The sequence below is a fragment of the Lissotriton vulgaris genome, chromosome 2_1 (genome assembly GCF_964263255.1).
Source record: "Lissotriton vulgaris chromosome 2_1, aLisVul1.2, whole genome shotgun sequence".
In the NCBI taxonomy this organism is placed as follows: Eukaryota; Metazoa; Chordata; class Amphibia; order Caudata; family Salamandridae; genus Lissotriton; species Lissotriton vulgaris.
Window position 1 is genome coordinate 1,965,287,278 of NC_141687.1, and position 20,016 is coordinate 1,965,307,293.

The 20,016-nt window shown below is 50.4% G+C and overlaps 1 protein-coding gene across 1 annotated transcript in view; it reads left to right on the forward strand.

Annotated features, from left to right (window-relative positions):
* The window catches only part of ZNF710 (zinc finger protein 710), a 153,845-nt gene that overhangs the window by 111,376 nt on the left and 22,453 nt on the right, over positions 1-20,016 (forward strand). Inside the window, exons 3-4 of the mRNA XM_086958157.1 lie at positions 17,381-17,572; positions 18,162-18,336. Of these exons, the coding sequence (XP_086814283.1) occupies positions 17,381-17,572; positions 18,162-18,336 (367 nt within the window). The remainder of the gene's footprint in view (positions 1-17,380; positions 17,573-18,161; positions 18,337-20,016) is intronic.

Here is a 20,016-nt window from a genome sequence, read left to right on the forward strand (position 1 = left end):
CATTTGGAAAGTACTTGTTGTCAATTCAGTGCCACTTCCTGAACATTGCTTACTGGGCAGACAAGTTGAACTAGAGCCCCGAGTTGCAAAGTCAAGGGACGCAGGGTGGAAACCAGTTTTAGTGAATTCTTTGAAGGTTAATTAAGTGTTTTTATGGCCAACAGTTGAAAGCGAGCTCTAGGAAAGTATTGTTCCTTTTATTTGATACTTCTTCAGTCAACACATTCACCAGTTCACAGCGGAAAACGAATCAAATTCAAATTTCAAATCTTTATTTCGATCTGGTGATCATAAAAGATATACAAAATGCCACATCATTAAAATTCCAAAGTATCAGTGTATCATTGGTATTAGTACATAAGTTTAAAAAGGAAATGATAAAACAGGGATAATAGTAAGACAAGGGCAGGGAATTTCAAGGGTCTCTTGCCATCTTTATGTATCGGATTCGGGCATGCCACATTGCAGTTAGGAATTTAGCTAAGGCAAACACAGTTGGCGGTGATACATCTGTCTTTAGAACTCTGAATGCAGGTAAAAATGTTCTAAATCCCAGGTTTTTAAGGAGGGGGACGAGCCAAAATTTCCTGCTTTTTTGATAGGCTCGACAGAAAAAAATCACATGTGCTTCATTCTCCTTAGTGTGGGCACATGCAGGGCACGTCTCTGTGGGGGACCGGGAGGACCATGCTTTGGTAAAGGACATCAAAGGAAGGGTCCCATACCTCCATTGCAAGAATAGTTTTCTTGTAAGGACAAGAGTCATGCCATCCAAGACACTTTCGAGGTTGTATGAGTCTTTAATTGTGATAAAGCGATGTGTCGGAGATCCCTCGCGTGCACTGTCCAGGGCTCGGAGAAGCATTTTGTCGTAATATGCTCTGGAGAGCACTTTCCTTGGGATCCTGGTACTTGTGCTTTCTGGATGTGACCATAGTTCTGGTAGTCCAAGGGTCTCACAAGTTCTCTTAATATAATTTATCCAAGGGGTCTTGGTGGTATTAGGGAGAGATAAAAATTCCTGTAACTCAGATCTATAGGAGGTAAGATCTTGACTGCTCCAGATACAACGCCAGAATGTTAGTGGTTTGAGCCCTAATTCCTCCTTGATAGGCCTCAGACCCAAGTCCAGTCTCAGGGGCAGGAGTGGGGTACTTGGCGGGAGAGCAGTCAGCAGCCTTAGGAATTTGTTTTCTGTGGTCAGCAAATTAGAGGATGAAATGTGACCCCACATTTCTCCCCCGTAGGTAACTCCCCCCCGCGCCTGGGTTTTATATATTTGAATAGCGGGGCTAAGAGGGCGGTATGTTGACTTGGTAGCAATCCTCATGATACCACCCGCCCTCTGGGCCAGCTTCATATTCGCTTTGATCTGGTGAGCCCCCCACGTGAGGTTTTGGTTTAGGGTTATCCCCAGATACTCTATTGTGTGGACCCTTTCCAAGCGCACTGTGCCAAGCAGAGGATTTGGCCACTTGAAGGACGTGGGGTTTAAGATCATAAATTTCGTTTTCTGGGGGTTAATTTCGAGTCCCCTTTCTGTGCAAAATTCCAGGAAGCCATCTAACACCCTCTGCATGCCCATCGAGGATTTGGACAGCAGCAGGGTGTCATCCGCAAACATAATTGCGGGCACCCTGCTGCCGGTCAATTTTGGGGCATCGGTGTTGGCAATCCCAGTGAGGTGCTTGATTACCCCGTTCACAAAGAGGCAGAACAAGGTCGGTGCAAGCACACAACCCTGTCTCACCCCTCTGCGAACGGGGAATCTTTCAGTTAGATTACCGCTTCTCCCGCACCTGATCCGTGCAAAGTTGAATCATTTTCCCGAGGTAGGGCAACCTCCTGGTTTCCACAATATTCCTACACAATACAAAGTACGAGGTGTCTGCAGAGAAGAACCGCCTCAGATTGAGAAATGCCTCAAAGCATTAAAAAAACTTCCGATCTTAAGTTTATAGAACTCAAGATTGTGTTCCAGTAAACATCTAGTCAGCAGAAAGGTCCCCAACTGACTACAAAGTCCACAGACCTATAAAATATAACTGAGGAAAAAAATAATTTGTCCAAAATGCAAACTAGGGGCAATAAACCATCAAAATGACGTGAGTAGTGTTGCAACATCGAGGAGATCAGATGTCTCCCCTTTTTATGGTGTAAAACAGGAAACCTAAAAACAGGAATGAGGCACTATATTGAACTGCTCGTTATACTTATATATATTATCAAGTACGGCAACCAATGACTAAATGCTAAAACCAGAACTGGATTGAAGGGCGCATCTCGCCTGTCCCTGACTCCCTTTGAGGCCACTGCTGCTATCCCGCTAACATGTTTCCCCAAAAGGAAGAGCAGCCATAGTCGCCACCCTTCAGAAACTAAGCCCGATTTAACCCTGGCTCCCCACAGAAGGAAAAGGGACATCCAAGATGCCACATGCATAATTCGGACCAGCGTTCAAGGCTGCAGACTGCAGGGCACCAGCTGGTCGGAGCATGGGTGAGTCCCTGCAGGACAGCGAGGTGCCACCACGCTCGCAGCTTGTGCAGCAGCGCAACATTTTCTGGTTGGCAGTACAACCCACAAATATAGCAGACCCATTTTAAAAGTATTTTAAAGGGAAAGCTGTGATCAGATTGTCGTTTGTGGCTAAAAAAATACATGAAAGAAGGTTTATGTCCTGTAACACTAAAGGATTGTGTTGTGGGAAAATGTAAAATTGACGTCTCATGTCAGTCAGTAAGCAATAGACGTTCTGTTGTTCAATCAGAATTTATTTATTGTTAATGTGAGTTGAAAAGTCCCTCTCCCTACATACCAGGTTGCTTTCTGAGAATCTGCATTTATGGGCTCTGCCTTGATCTCCAAGTGTCTCTTCTCTTAACTGGGAGAACTCCAGAATTGAGACTAGGACCTCTGCTTTCCTGTACTACCATCTTCCACTTTGGAATTCCTCAAGAGTCTATCTGTTACCGTTTGCATATCTATATGGATCATTTGGATGCTATTATTCGGTTTTTAGGTTAAACTACTGTTCTTACAAGGAAGACACCCTAATCTTTTTCACCCTCAGCAACGCCACCAGTGAAGTCCCCTTACTGCAAGGATGCCTTTCAGCAGTACAGACCTGGATGCAACAACACTGGCTAAAATTCAACACCAAACAAATCCGAAATTTTGATTACCACCTGTTGCAGGCAGTCTGGCACGTGTTGCTGAGCTTCTTTGTATCTGGCTAGATTACTGTAAGTCTTCATCTGGGCATGAAAATGACACTACTGCTGCACTTCCAATCCAACCAACATCAGGCGCCACAGATGGTGACTAATGCTCCTAGCTTTAGCCAAGCCTGAACACCCTACAGTAACTCCCACATTACTTTCACGGTGCCTTGCCTTCTGCACCACTTCATCCATAACAAATCCCCAAGGTTGACTGCCAATGAATGAATACGTTTATTTTGCGTGATTGATTAAAATCATTGCAATTCTTTCTCAATAAATACAATGTTGCAAAATAAAAAGCGAACAGAATACAGTTGTAAGCAATGTGCTACAGTAAATTCATACTAGTTCTGTTTCCATTACAAAAGAATATCTAGGCATAACATTGCATATTAATCAAATCCTCCATACCCTATGGAAAAAGAAATAAAAGATCATGTCCAATGTGTATGCAAGCAGCTGCTATTAAAATTGCAGATTCAACTGTCGAGGGATGCCAATAAAACTTATCCTCCTTAGCGTCCGGCTCGCCAGTCTAAGGGGTGACGTTCCGTAACTGGGTCAGAGTGACCTCTGACCCTGCTCGCAGGCATGTCTCTCCCCACGCTGCTGCACGGCTCTGCCTGGATTGTTTTTACCTAATCTTGTATTTTTCCCCTGTGCCTAACTTGCTTTCTTGCCCAGACTTGTTTTTATTCCTCTGTGCCTGTACTTGCTTTCTTGCCCAGGCTTGTTTTTATTCCTCTGTGCCTGTACTTGCTTTCTTGCCCAGACTTGTCTTTATTCCTCTGTGCCTGCACTTGTTTTCTTGCCTAAACTTGTTTTTCCTTCCTGTGCCCAGTTCTCCCGTGGCCCCCGCCCGTTTCTCCCGCCGCTGCGTCCCTGCGGCCCGCCCCCTGCAATTCCATTCGCTGCCCTGCACCCGTCTCCTAGCTGTTCCACCCTCCCACATCCCCTCATATGGAGGCCGCGCAGCAGCCGCACGCAGCGGGCGCACCTAAGGCAAGCCTGTCTGTGCCCGTCTGCGCCTGGACCGCGCCCAGCGCCAGGACCCCTCGACCCCGCGAACGCCACCACGCTAGACACTACTATGATGCCAGAACCCTCCACGCACTCAACACCGGACGACCCCACACCTGCTTCCTGGCCACCCGAACCGCACCCACGGAGCTTTCTCCAGCCGGAAGTGCAGCTTCACAAGCATCCACCCCACTATGTTGCCGACCAGGAAAGAACCCAACCACCTCAGATGCATCCTTCTCAACACCCACTCCGCCCGCAAACACACCGTTGAACTCTGGCACCTACTCGACTCAACCTCCCCAGACGTCGCCTTCCTGACGGAGACCTGGCTGAACCCCGCCTCGGCACCCGACATAGCCTTAGCCGTCCCGGAAGGCTACAAGATCACCCGCTGGGACATCACCAACGGAGCAGGAGGAGGAATCGCCATCCTCCACAGGAACACTCTCAGAGTCTCGATCAACACCAATGACACCCTCAGCAACGCCGAACACCTGCACTTCCAGATCCACACCACCCTCATCTTCAGACCCACCGGACCCGCCCACAGTTCAGCGACTCCATCGCCGACTTCGTCAGCACACATGACCCCGCCTCCACGGACTACATCTTCCTCTGGGACCTGAACTTCCACCTCAAGAACAACAACGACACCAACTCCACCACCCTGGTCGACAACCTAGCCAACCTCTGACTCAGACAACTCATCACAACACCCACCAACTCCGCGGGTCACACGCTTGACCCCATCATCTCCGCAAGCCCCTACGTCTCCTTCAACCACACCACCGAACTCCACTGGACCGACCATCGCTGCATCCACTTCACCTTCAAGAAACCCACCACGCACCACCGCACCCAACAGATGCCTCGCCGGTGCTGGAGCAGAGTCACCGAAGACCAGCTAACCACCACCCTCGCCCAGAGCCCACCCACCGTCCCCGACACCACCACCCGCAACCTCAGACAGTGGATCAAGAAACCCTCCAACAGTCACACCAACAAGAAAGCCAGCTGGTTCACTGAAGACCTCGGGCCTCCAAGCAAACCTGCCGAAAGCTGTAGAAGATCTGGCTCCGTGAACGAACACCGGACAGCCACGCAGCCCACAAGAACGCCACCCGCAGACACAATATCACCTCATCAGATCCACCAAAAGGGCCTCCTTCAAAGACCGCCTAGACAACAAGGTGCACAACAGCAAAGAGCTCTTCAACATCGTGAAGGATCTCTCCAACCCCAGCTCCAACACCAACGACGTCCCACCCTCGGAAGACCTGTGCGACTCGCTGGCAACCTTCTTCCACCGCAATATCGCAGACCTCCACAACAGCTTCAACACCACGATTGCCCCGACAACCACTGAGACCTCCGCCCCCACGACCACCATCCGCACCAACTGCCTGCTCTCCTGGACCAACATCAACAACGACGACACCATCAAGATCATGAACACCATCCACTCCGGATCTCCGTCAGACGCATGCCCACACCACATCTTCAACAAAGCCAGCACAGCCATTGCACCCCATCTCCGGAAAGTCATCAACACCTCCTTCGAGACAGCAACCTTCCCGGAGAGCTGGAAGCACGCCGAGATCGACTATTTACTCAAGAAACCCAAGGAGGACCCCAACGACCTCAAGAACTTCCGGCCCATCTCCCTGCTCCTGTTCCCGGGAAAGGTCATCGAGAAGACCGTCAACTAACAACTGACCCGCTACCGCAAGGAGAACAACATCCTGGACCCTTCCCAGTGCGGGTTCCGTAGCAACCACAGCATCGAGACTGCCCTCATTGCCACCACAGATGACATCAAGTCCCAGCTGGACAACTGATAAACGGCGGCCCTCATCCTTCTGGACATGTCAGCCGCCTTCGACAAGGTCAGCCACCACACATTATGGACACGCCTCCACAACGCCAGGATCCAAGAGAAGGCCCTGGAATGGACCACCTCCCTCCTCTCCGGTAGAACACAGAGCGTCCGCCTTCCTCCCTTCCGCTCCTAAGCCAACAAGATCATCTGCAGAGTACCCCAGGGCTCATCCCTCAGCTCAACTCTGTTAACATCTACATGGCACCGCTTGCCCACGTCGCCCGTCGGCACGACCTCGACATCATGTCCTATGCCGATGACCCCCAGTTGGTCCTCTCCCTCACCAAAGACCCCCACACCGCCAAAACCAACCTTCACGAAGGAATGAAGGCCATCGCTGAATGGATGAGGAACAGCCGACTGAATCTGAACTCGCACAAGATGGAAGTCCTCCTCCTCGGATCCACCTCTTCGGCCTGGGACGACTCCTGGTGGCCGACCGCACTAGGAACCGGCTCAACACCCACCGACCACGCACTCAACCTAGGGGTCATCCTCAACTCCACCCTCTCCATGACTAAACAGGTCAACGCCGTCACCTCCTCCTGCTTCAACATCCTCCGCATGCTCTGCAGGATCTACAAGTGGATTCCCACTGAAACAAGAAGAACAGTCACCCAGGCCCTCGTCAGCAGCAGGTTGGACTACGGAAACACCCTCTACACTGGAGCCTTGGCCAAACTCCTGAGACAGCTCCAACGCATCCAGAAGGCCTCTGCACGCCTGATACTCAATATCCCTCGCCGCAGCCACATCACACCCAACCTGAGGGACCTGCACTGGCTCCCGGTCAACAAGAGGATAACCTTCAAGCTCCTCACCAACGCACATAAGGCACTCCACAACACCGGACCAACGTACCTCAACAGACGACTCTGCTTCTACACCCCCACCTGCCAGCTCCGCTCTGCCGACCTCGCCCTCGCCAAAGTCCCCCGCTTCCGAAGAGCAACCTCCGGCGGCAGATCGTTCTCTCACCTCGCCGCCAAGACTTGGAACATCCTCCCCATCCACCTACGGCAGACCCAAGACCTGCTGACCTTCAGAAAACTCCTCAAGACCTGGCTTTTCGAGAAGTAGCACCATTCCCCACCACAGCGCCTTGAGACCCTCACGGGTGAGTAGTGCGATTTACAAATGATTTGATTGATTGATTGAGTTAAACTGTGCAAAAAGTGCAAAAGTAAGTGCAAGGTCAACAGATATCTGAACTGGAAGAATAACCCCACCCTGCCAGAGATCTCCTTATGCACTAAACATATCAAAGCAGAGTGGGCCTTTTTAACCTTAATATCATGACTTCTGCTCTAAAGGACCAAATTCAGTAACTCCAACATGTGCCAAAAAAACACGAGAGATAAGGTGCGAGGATCTAATCTGGAGAGATGTGGAATAAAGTGCAATACTTGTTAGATTTTGTTGGCGTTTTGTGTTTTTTCCATCAAAGGCGGCCTGTCTGGGAGCTGAACTGAGTGACATAAGATATACAAAACAGCAAATAAAGTGCCTATTTACATGATTTTAGACCAACTGAATGAGCTCTCCCTACAGAGTGAACCTATCAGAGCGAGTTTGGCTTTGCGTCATTACTTTCACGACTTTAGCTCTGAGGGACAAAATTCAGGGACACCAACATGTGCAAAAATGTGCAAGACAATACGGTGCAAAGACGGTGAGGATCTAATCTACAAAGATGCTGAATAAAGTGGATTACTAATTTCATTGGAGCTGTCATTTTGTTCCATCAGAGGGGGCTGGGAGCTGAACTGTGTGACATAAAATTTACAAAAAAGCAAATAGACTGCCTATGTGCATGCTTTCTAACAAACAGATGACATTGACATCAAGCAAGTTAGGAGGCAGAGATTGACACAGTGGCATATTGCTTCTTTTAGAGCCGTTCTTGCCAAATCTTGACGGTTCTGATGGGATCATACAAAAGAAAAGCACCTCCCCTGCTTCCACACATGTTGGTTTTCCCTTTGTCTGAAAGATAGTTTTTGATAGTCTCTGTCGAGTTTGTAGCAGTGCTGGACAGATGCATATCCGATGCAGTAAGTACTCCTCTCTATAATTGCATAATCTGCATCTTGTGATATTTGATAATGCTTTCCAGTTGGGATTTAATTCTTTTATCTGCATGGGTACCAGTCTGGCCCAAAGAATTTCTTTCAAGCATTTCCTCCCCACTGCTTGTCTTAACCCCTTGCGTGCGGCGGGAGTTCCCCGCCCATGCTGACTCCGCCTTGCGCGGGCGGAGTCATGACGGAACGGTTCCGTCATCAGCACAGCTCACCCGTAGCTGATGACGGAACCGCTCCGTCATCAGCATGCAAGGGTTAAATAAGGCTGTATTTTGTTGACTTCATATGATTCAGTTAAGGCTGACTATTATTGCTTTTCCTGAATGCTGGCAGTAACCGATTCTTGTCATATCATATACAAATGTGTTTGTTTATAAAGTTCCTCACAATCGTATAGCTTGTTGCTTCCATAGACCAATTCTCGAGTACAGATTTAAGGTCTCCGCCCCTCTATTTAAATAAGTACTCCATGGTGTCTGCTGCTCACTTTATATTGTCTTAACACATCCAACAGAGGTCCTGCTGCAGCTTTCAAAATTCGATAGAAAAATGTTGCAGTTGTGCCCAAGCATCCCTTTTTTTGGAAACCGATTTGAATATTTTTTAAATATCAAATACCATAGTCAGTTCACTCATCACTCATCTGTTCAATTATGCACGAGCAATGCAGCAGTCAACTCCTCCCACCCCTCTTGAGTCAATACTGCCCAAGCATTCCTATTGGGCTATATAATTCACTATGCAGTTTACATAGGGAACATAAAGTTGCTTGTCCTTTTGACTTCATCCTGTTTTGCTGTATGGTCCCATTCCTTGTGTCACTAAACTAGGCCCCTAAGAAGTTATAGCTTTTTGTCGATATTGTCGTCAAAGGGCCCAGCCTCCATATTTTTACCATGCTTTCCTTGCGTAATGGACAAATATCAACACTTTTTTGTTTTACTTTGATTGTCAACAAGTTTATTACATTTGTTAAATGTATGTAAGGCATGCCTTCTGGAGCTGTATCTGTGTATGGCCAAAAATTAGCATATCATCTGCATACTGTAGTAGTTGCACTTTCTTTTGACCTATCTTTGGTATGGCTAGATTGGCGTTCTGTAGCTCTTTTCCTGCTGTATAGAAGTTAAATCATGTTGGCGTAAGAACACATCCTTGCTTCACGTCCCGGTCTGTATAGAATTTTGGGGATACCGTCTCACCCGCCCAGGTCCTGCTGTCGATCGAAATGATGGCATTCCCATAGTTTGCTCCGTACTATGCAGTCTTATGCGGTAGAGTAGTCTACGAAGCAGGCGAACGCTGGCAAATTGTTCTTAACGTTGACTTGCTGTGCAATGTTAGCTAAGGCAACAGCACTGTCGAAGGTTGAGCCCCCTGTATGAAATCTGGTTTGTTAGAAGGGGAGCAACCCTTCTTCAACCCATTTTGTTAATTCATCCAGTAGGGTACTCACATAGGCCTTCCCCCTGGTTGACTGTCCATGATTGAGGAGACATCCGAACAAGAAGGTGTCATTCAGCATCTTCTGTCCTCCTTTGCAATCCTCGGTTCAACAACAAGTCTCTTCAGGGCCAAGTCTCCTCAACCTAAGTCTCAAGCATGTAGAATGTGGCTGGGGCGACCTTTGGCCCTGTCCTCAGGTAGGTTGTCCCCCAGCCACCACACGCTGCCCCCGCAATCTGCTGTCGCCTTGCCCTGCCGCTGCCTGTTGCTGCGTGAGTCTCCTCTGGTCTTGACCCTCGTTTTTCACCTGTTGCCTTGGATTTTGTTTTTTGTACTCCCCACTAGACATCTGCTGTGCCCTTCTGTGCCCCCTTCCCCCGTATTGCCTCTGTGTCCTCCTCCCGTTTTTTCCCCGGTTTCCTTCTGTTTCCCCGGTTTCACTTGTTGCCTTTGGATTTTGTTTCTGTATTTTGTACTCCCCATTCGACATCTGCTGGGCCCTTTGTACCCCCTTTCCCCCCTTCTTGCCTTCTGTGCCCTCTTTCCCCCGTATTGCCTTGTGTGTCCTCTCCCCGCTTTTCCCCGGTTTCCCTCTGTGCCACCTTTCACGCCGCTGTGTCCCTGCAGCCCCGCCCCCGCTGTTCCCATTCGCCGCCCCACTCCCGCCTGCTCCTCCCTCCCACAGCCCCTCATATGGAGGCCGCGCGGCGGTGAAGGGAGCGACCTTTGACCCTGTCCTCAGGTAGGTCGCCGCCACACAGTCCTCCTGTGACGCTGCCCCCGCAATCTGCTGTCTCCTTGCCCCTGCCGCTGCCTGTTGCTGCGTGAGTCTCCTCTGGTCTTGCCCCTCGTTTTTCACCTGTTGCCTTGGCTTTAGTTTTTTGTATTTTGTACTCCCCACTAGACATCTGCTGTGCCCTTCTGTGCCCCCTTCCCCCGTATTGCCTCTGTGTCCTCCTCCCGTTTTTTCCCCGGTTTCCTTCTGTTTCCCTGGTTTCACTTGTTGCCTTTGGATTTTGTTTCTGTATTTTCTACTCCCCATTTGACATCTGCTGGGCCCTTTGTACCCCCTTTCCCCCCTTCTTGCCTTCTGTGCCCCCTTTCCCCCGTATTGCCTTCTGTGTCCTCTCCCCGCTTTTCCCCAGTTTCCCTCTGTGCCACCTTTCCCGCCGCTGCGTTTTTGCGGCCCGCCCCCTGCTGTTCCCATTTGCCGTCCCACTCCCGCCTCCCAGCTGCTCCTCCCTCCCACAGCCCCTCATATGGAGGCCGCACAGCGGCCGCGCGCAGGGGACGCACCAAAGGCAAGCCCGTCTGCGCCCGTCCGCGCCTGGACCGCGCCCAGCGCCAGAACCCCTGGGCCCCGCAGGAGCCAGGGCACACGACTGAGATACGACACGCCACCCTCAACGCACTCAACACCGGACGCTCACCCGCCTGCTACCGAGCCACCCTGAAACTAACCCACGGACCCTTTGCATGCCAAACCTGCAAATTCACATGCCTCCGAACGTGCACCCCGCCCATCGAACAAAGCAACAACAACCTCAAGTGCATCCTCCTCAATGCCCGCTCTGTCCACAAATACGCCATCAAACTCTAGGACCTCCTCGATACTACAGCACCTGACCTCACGGAAACCTGGATGAACGCCTCCTCGGCCCCCGACATCGCCATAGCCATCCCGGACGACTACAAATTCACCCGGAAGGACCGCGTCAACCAAAACGGAGGAGGAATCGCCATCATCTACAGGAACACCATCAACGTCACAACCAATGCAGAAGACACAATCTCCGCTGCCGAACACCTACACTTCCACATCCACACCAACCCCTAGACCACACTCCGAGGAACCCTCATCTACAACCCCGAGCCCGCGCACACAATTCAGCGAAACCTTCGCCGACTTCATCAGCCCGCACTCCCTAGCATCAATCAATCAATCAATCAAGGCACTTATATAGCGCACTACTCACCCGGAGGGTCTCAAGGCGCTAGGGGAGGGGGGTCCGCTACTGCTCGAACAGCCAGGTCTTGAGCTGCTTCCTGAAGGCGAGGTGGTCCTGGGTCAGGCGGAGGTGGGTCGGGAGGGAGTTCCAAGTCTTGGCGGCAAGGTAGGAGAAGGACCTTCCCCCTTTGGTGGCTCTTCGGATGCGGGGGACGGCGGCGAGGGCATGGCCGGTCGATCGAAGCTGGCGTTTGGGAACGTAGAAGTTGAGGCGGCTGTTGAGGTATCCTGGGCCTTGGTTGTGTAGGGCTTTGTGTGCGTGGGTGAGGAGACGGAAGGTGATTCTCTTGTTGACCGGGAGCCAGTGCAGGTCTCTCAGGTGTCCGGAGATGTGGTTGCGACGGGGGATGTCCAGGATGAGTCGTGCTGAGGCGTTCTGGAACCGCTGGAGCCTCTTCTGGAGTTTGGCGGTGGTTCCGGCGTAGAGGGAGTTGCCGTAGTCCAGGCGGCTGGTGACGAGGGCCTGGGTGACCGTCTTCCTGGTCTCGGTGGGGATCCACCGGAAGATCTTTCGTAGCATGCGCAGGATGTTGAAGCGCGTCGAGGAGACAGCGTTGACTTGTCTAGTCCTGGAGAGGGAGGAGTCCAGGATGACGCCCAGGTTGCGTGCGTGGTCTGTCGGTTTGGGTGCGCTGCCTAGGGCGGGGGGCCACAAGGAGTCGTCCCAGGCGGAGGGTGAAGATCCCAGAATGAGGACTTCCGTCTTGTCCGAGTTCAGTTTCAGGCGGCTGTTCTTCATCCATTCGGCTACCTCTTTCATCCCTTCGTGTAGGTTGGCTGTGGCGGGGTCGTTGGTGAGGTAGAGGATCAGCTGGGTGTCGTCGGCGTAGGAGATGATGTTGAGGTTGTGCTAGCGTGCGATGGCTGCGAGGGGGCTCATGTAGACGTTGAAGAGGGTAGGGCTGAGCGAGGAGCCTTGAGGAATGCCGCAGATAAGTTCGGTGGCTTCTGATCTGAACGGGGGGAGGCGGACTCTCTGTGTCCTTTTGGCGAGGAAGGAGATGATCCACTCCAGTGCCTTCTCCTGGATTCCGACGTTGCTGATGCGCTGTACTAGGTTACGGTGGCATACAGTGTCGAAGGCCGCGGAGAGGTCTAGGAGGATGAGGGCCGCTGTTTCTCCGTTGTCGAGCAGGGTTCGGATGTCATCGGTGGCTGCGATCAGGGCGGTCTCAGTGCTGTGGTTGGCCCGGAAGCCAGACTGCGAGAGGTCGAGGGATCCGTTCGTCTCGAGGAAGGCGGCCAGCTGCTTGTTGACGGTCTTCTCGGTGACTTTTGCAGGAAACAGGAGCAGCGAGATGGGGCGGTAGTTCTTGAGGTCGGTGGGGTCGGCTGATGGTTTCTTGAGTAGAGCGCTGAGTTCGGCGTGCTGCCAGCTCTCCGGGAAGGTAGCGGTGTTGAAGGAGGTGTTGATGATGTCCCGCAGGTAGGGTGCGATGAAGGTGTCGGCCTTGTTGAAAACGTGGTAAGGGCAGGGGTCGGTCGGAGATCCGGAGTGGATGGAGTTCATCGTGCGGACGGTGTCTTCGGTGCTGATCGGGGTCCAGGCGCGGAGGGTGGTGGTGGGGGGCGGTGGGTCGGTCGTGGCGTGTGTCGGTTGAGTGCTGAAGCTGTTGTGTATGTCTGCGATCTTGTTATGGAAGTAGGAGGCGAGGGAGTTGCAGAGGTCTTGCGAAGGGGTGATGTTGTTGTTTCCGGCGTTGGAGTTGGAGAGCTCTTTAACGATGTTGAAGAGTTCATTGCTGTTGTGTGCGTTGTTGTCCAATCGATCCTTGAATGCCGTTTTCTTGGTGGCGTGGATCAGTTGGTGGTGTTTTCGGGTGGCGAGCTTGAGGGCAGTAATGTTGTCCGGTGTTGGGTCTTTGCGCCAGGCTTTCTCGAGGGCTCTGCAGTTCTTCTTGGAGCTCTTGAGTTCGTCGGTGAACCATGGGGCTTTCTTGCTGCCGGGTCTGCTAGGCGGGGTCCTCAGAGGGGCGAGGTTGTCTGCGCAGTCGCTGATCCACTTCGTGAGGTTGGTGGCCGCTTCGCTGGGGTTCGTTGCGCTGGTGGATGGGTTCTTGCTCAGGGAAGTTGCGAGCTGGTCGGCTGTGATCTTGTTCCAGCTTCTGCGTGCAACCTGTTGCTGGTGGTGGTGGATCGTGGTCCTTCTGAAGCTGAAGTGGACGCAGCTGTGGTCCGTCAAGTGGAGTCCGGTGGCGTGGCTGAAGGTGATGTCCTTGCTGGATGAGAAGACGGGGTCGAGTGTGTGTCCGGCGTAGTGGGTAGGGGTGGTCACCAGCTGCTTGAGTCCGAGGTTTGCGAGGTTGTCCAGCAGGGTGGTGGTGTTGCGGTCGTTGTTGTAGCATCACCCGATCACCCGAATATATCCTCCTTGGGGACCTGAACTTCCACCTGGAGAATAACAACAGCAACACCACCACCCTGCTCGACAACCTCGGACTCAAGCAACTGGTGAACACCCCCACCCACTATGCCGGCCACACGCTCGACCCCATCTTCTCCGCAAGCAATCACGTCTCCTTCAGCCACACCACCGGACTACACTGGACAGACCACCGCTGCATCCACTTCACTTTCAAGAAGATTACATCCCACCACCACACACAACAGATCCCCCGCAGATGCTGGAGCAAAGTCACCACCGACCAGCTAACCACATCGCTAAGCCAGAACCCACCAGTCGACACCCCTGACACCAACAACGCAGCCCAGAACCTCGCACAATAGATCACCAACTGCGCCGACAACCTCGCTTCTCTCAAGAACCCCCCCAGGCAAGACCAGCAACAGGAAAACCATGTGCTTCACCAAAGCCCTCAAAGCCTCTAACAAATCCTGCTGAACCCTCAAAAAAACCTGGCGCCACGAACGGACAACAGAAAACATGACAGCCCTCAAGAACACCACCAGCTGATCTGCACCACCAAAAGGACATCGTTCAAAGACCGGCTGGACAACAACACCCACAACAACAAGGAACTCTTCAACATCGTTAAAGAACTCTCCAACCCCAGGGCCAGCAACAACGACATCACACTGTCGCAAGACCTCTGCAACTCCCTTGCCACGTTATTCTACCTGCAAGATCGCAGACATACACGACAGCTTCAGCACCCAAACCCGCCTCCAGCCACCGAACCAACAATCACACCCACCACCCTCAGCGCCTGGACCCCGTCCGCACTATAGACACCACCCACGTCATTAACACCATCCACTCCGGCTCTCCCTCTGACCCATGCCCTCACCACATCTTCAACAAAGCCGATGCAACCATCGCACCCCACCTCCGGAACATCATAAACAACTCCTTCGCGTCAGCCACCTTCCCAGAAAGCTGGAAGCACGCAGAGATCAACGCCTTACTGAAGAAATCCACAGCCGACCCTAAAGACCTCAAGAACTTTCGCCCCATCTCTCTCCTTCCCTTCCCGGCTAAAGTCATCGAGAAGACCGTCAACAAATAACTGACTGCATTCCTCGAAGGAAACAACTCGCTCGACCCATCCCAGTCTGGATTCCGAGCCAACCATAGCACCGAGACCGCCCTCATCGCAGCCACCGACAACATCAGGACCCTGATGGACAACAGGGATACAACCGCTCTCATCCTCCTAGACCTCTCGGCCGCCTTCGATACCTTCTGCCACCGCACCCTAATAACCTGCCTCCAAAACACAGGGATCCAAGGAAAAGCCCTGGACTGGATCACCTCGCTCCTCTCCGACAGAACCCAGAGAGTCTGCCTCCCTCCCTTCCGCTCCACGGCCACCAAGATCATCTGCAGCGTACCCCAAGGCTCCTCGCTCAGCCCAACCCTCTTCAATATCTACATGAGCCCCCTCGCCGCCATCGCTCACAATCACAACCTCAACATCATCTCCTACACCGGACGACACTCAGCTGATACTCTCCCTCACCAAAGACCCAGCCACTGCCAAAACCAACCTCCAGGAAGGAATGAAAGACACCGCGGAATGGATGAAGCTCAGCCATCTGAAACTCAAATCAGACAAGACGGAGATCCTCATCCTCGGACAATCCCCATCCGCCTGGGACAACTCCTGGTCGCCCACGGCGCTGGGCACCGCACAGACACCCACGGACCACACTCGCAACCTGGAATTCATCATGGGCTCCTCCCTCACGATGACCAAACAAGTCATCGTCATGCTTCAACACCCAGCCCATGCTCCGAAAGATTTTCCGGTGGATGCCCACTGAAACCAGAAAGACAGTCACCCAGGCCCTTGTCACCAGCCGACTGGACTACGGGAACGCCCTGTACGCAGGAACCACAGCCAAACTTCAGAAACGACTTCAGCGGATACAGAATGCCTCTGCACGACTCCTCCTCTCATCCCTCGCCGCAGCCACATAACACTCCACCTGAGAAACCTGCACTGGCTCCCCGTCAGCAAGAGGATCACGTTCAGGCTCCTCACTCACACACACAAAGCGCTCCACGACATGGGCCCCGAATACCTCAACAACCGCCTCTTGTGCTACACTCCCACCCGCCAACTCCTCTCCGCCAGCCTCGCCCCTGCCATCGTCCCACGGATCTGCAGAACCACAACCGGAATGATCGTTCTACTACCTGGCTGCCAAAACCTGGAACTCCCTCCCCGCACACCTACGACTGACCCAGGACCCTCTCACCTTCAGGAAGCACCTCAAGACCTGGCTATTCGAGCAGTAACAACACCCCCCTCCCTTCAGCGCCTTGAAACCCTCACGGGTGAGTAGCGCGCTCTATAAATGTATTTATTTATTGATTGATTGATTGGTCCTGTTCTTTACAACTGATATTAGATCCCCTTTTTTTTAGGAAGGTCCTTAAGACCTGGCAGTCACATAATATTCCCCTCAAGTCTTTCTTATTAGTCTTCATTCTAGCGCTAAGAAGCCTTCGGGTTGTAATGCCCTGTTGAAACATCGATTAACAAAAAAAAGGGAGACGGGTAAATAAAAAAACTTGATGTGCTTCGTTCCCAGAATACGCGGAATCTGTGCTATAGTTGTGTTTTGTTAAACTGTAAAAATACAGTAAAAGAGATTTAAAAAAAATTCAAACATGCTTTGTTGCCAGTGCCAGGACTTGTATTGTATCGAATTGAGTGTCAGCATCTTTCCTTCATTACTCCATCTAACAAGGGACTGTTCCCCTCCGCAAAGAAGGAAACAGTCCCTTCTGCCTCTCAAGGTAGGGTAGTCCTGGATATAACTGTGGAAAGGAAAAAATCGAAGCAGAAAGCAGTTCAGAGCATTACAGTCTCAAGGTGTGGCATTTTTCAGAATTCGGTGCGACACAAATAAGGAAACTTTTTTTTTTGCTCTTTGTAAATCTCATACTCCCTTCTAAAATATACACACATGTATGTGTATGTCACCTAATGACACGGCAGGGCAATCTATGTAGGGTTTTCATCTGAGTCTAGGGCCAAAGTTGTGGAGCTGTTCCTTTTCTGGCCCTAAATTTGCAGACAGGCCTCGAGCCCTGCTGTTCGAGCTGGCATTGTGACATGCTGGATATTCGAACGAGTAATAGCTCCACATTTCTGACCATCCTACGAGTCCTTTGCCAATCCTATCTGTACTTTATTTTCCAACCATATAGTGCTTACTGTCTGAAACAAACGCATTATAAAAGGCCTCTTCTTACATTTGCTGGTGAAATGTCTTGATAAAAAGTTTGTTTTTTGTGTTTCTTTAGGGAGTGAAGGAGTTCAAATGTGAGGTGTGTGGGCGAGAGTTCACCCTACATGCCAACATGAAGCGGCATATGCTGATCCACGCCAGTGTCCGTCCCTACGAGTGCGCCACCTGCTTTAAGACCTTTGTTCAAAAGCAGACGCTCAAGACCCATATGATAGTGCACTCTCCAGTCAAGCCTTTCAAATGCAAGGTACAGTAATGCTCTTATGGCACCCCATTACGTCTCGACCAATTGCTGTGAAATTGCTATTCCGCCATCTTTCTGTGTGGAAATGATTTGAGTTGCAAGGCAGAATTAATGAACTGAGATCGGACCAGTAAATTTGTTGACAATTTTTTATTTCTGGGTCCCCTTGTGTTTTTTTGTCTTTGGAGCCTGCTGCTGGCACTGCTGAAAGCCATGGCTCCTGAATACAAAGGGTGCTTGGCTTACTTCCACTTCCTGCCTCTTGCTTCCACCACTGTACTCTTCCTGCCTCTTTATCACACTTTGTTTCTTTTTCATCCCTGCTTTCTCAATTCATTACCGCTTTTCTATCATTCTCTTTTTTTCTCCCTTTCTCTTTGTTGTTGGTCGAACATCTGATGATATTAAATCAGTCCCTGTCCCCACCACCTGAAGTGACCTGTACAAGTTAAGCAATTAATCTTTTCATAGACTCTACACCCGGTTAAAATGTTTGACTATTCACTAGCCAAACAGAGGTGTTTCCATCTGAACAGTTGTTTTTAAGATGACTTGAGATTCTGTGCTAATTGCAGCTGGGCTTTTGTTTCAGGTGTGTGGGAAGTCCTTTAACCGCATGTATAATCTGCTGGGTCACATGCACCTGCACGCTGGGAGCAAACCCTATAAATGTCCATACTGCTCAAGCAAGTTCAATCTAAAGGGGAACCTGAGCCGCCACATGAAGGTCAAGCATGGAGTTGTGGACGTCAACTTGGATAATCAAGGTATGTGTCCAATAATCCATCTTGTGATGCCCACCAAGAACCTTGTGAATATCTTCCCTTCTGCTGTGGTATGCTGCGAACTGTTTGTACAGGTCTGCCTATTTGTCATTGAGTGGCTGTCCCAAGCACTGAGACTGTGCTCTGGGAAATGCAGCATGTCTAAAGAGTTACTTGAAGCCGTTCTTCTCTAAACTTTTCTTGCATCAAGGTACATTACTTCCTCTAAAGCTGCCTGTCGCAGCAGTTTATCGTTTTTGTGGCATTAAAAAAGAAGCACGATTCAGATGCCTTAAATTCCTATGGTGGATACACATCTAAACCCATCCTAGATAGATTTTGACCAATTCTAATCTTCCTTACTTTTCTCATATTTGTGGATTTCCGAGGGGGACATTAGGTTTTCATTATTTTATAATCCTTTTCAAAATAAGACTACAAAATACATAAAAAAAGACATAATTGTAGAAGCAAAGAGAGTCACGTTAGTATCCTGACTCCATTCAGCTGCCATTTCTAGTAAAGAAATATTCTACATATACAGCTTCGGAAACAAGCAACCATACAAGAACTTTGTGAATGCTGGTGATTTTCAAAGAAAACAAACCACAGTTAACTCTAGGGTAAAGAGCTCACAAGCACATGAAATAATGAGATTGGTGATAAAAAATGTCCTGCACTCGCTTTATCCCTTGTAGACTATGAATGTCCTCTCTTTCGTGAGCTGTAAACTGGTTCAGACTCTCCACTTGCCCCGAGCCTTTTTTAAGATGTAATTGCACTGCAGCTACTCCCTTATTAGCGCGTCTTTGAATAAAGCTGTATGGCCTGATTTATAGCTTAGCAGATGATTGACATCAGTCAAAACATAGCAGATGTAGTGGCTTCACTAGTTAGAGTGTAAAAGGCATCTATGCATTTTAAATAGAGTGGAACATTCGCCAAACTCAAAATAAGGCCCTTTATTCCACTAGCCTGAAAGACCACTGTTATGCCCAGCTTCTGAAAAGCCCACATTTCATTCTACGGATCTGATGAATATTAGACTAATTCCCAGTCTGGTTTATTTCGCCAAACTAAAGTTAGTTGTCAACTTGTAACTTTGATATTTTGTTCAAAATCAGGCTGGTTTGATTTGATCGGAGTATGCATGGAAGTGTGTACTGTTCTCTGTAAGGCCTCTCAGTGCACCTCACACTGTAGACCAGAATACACTGTAAGGCTAGCTGAGCTAGGAGGGATGCAGGGGCAGAGTACTGGAACAGATCTCCTTCATCCAGAGCAATTGATGTCATTCAGTGGGACTGGGCCCTTTCAGAGCAGCTCTTCGTAGGTGGGCCTGGAGAGTCCCATAGGGCTCGGCACTGAGTCTAGCGCCACGTAGCATTTACATGGGTGCCTTGGCCAAACTAATCTTTGATTTTGAGCTCTGTTTCCATGCATATGTAGATGTTGCATTGATTTGTTTGTATATTGATCCTGCTAGGTACAGTCCAGCGCCTATTTGAAAATGTGCTTGAAAGCAATACGTGCCTAATAGACGCAGACCAACTTTCTACTGCAGCAAACTGTTCTATTTACATCACTTTTTCACTTTTTTAAATCATATTTCTAGGCATGCTGCCAAAACGTCCACCAGTTGTCCTTACCCTTGGTGTTTTTCTATGTGATATGTCCTTTACT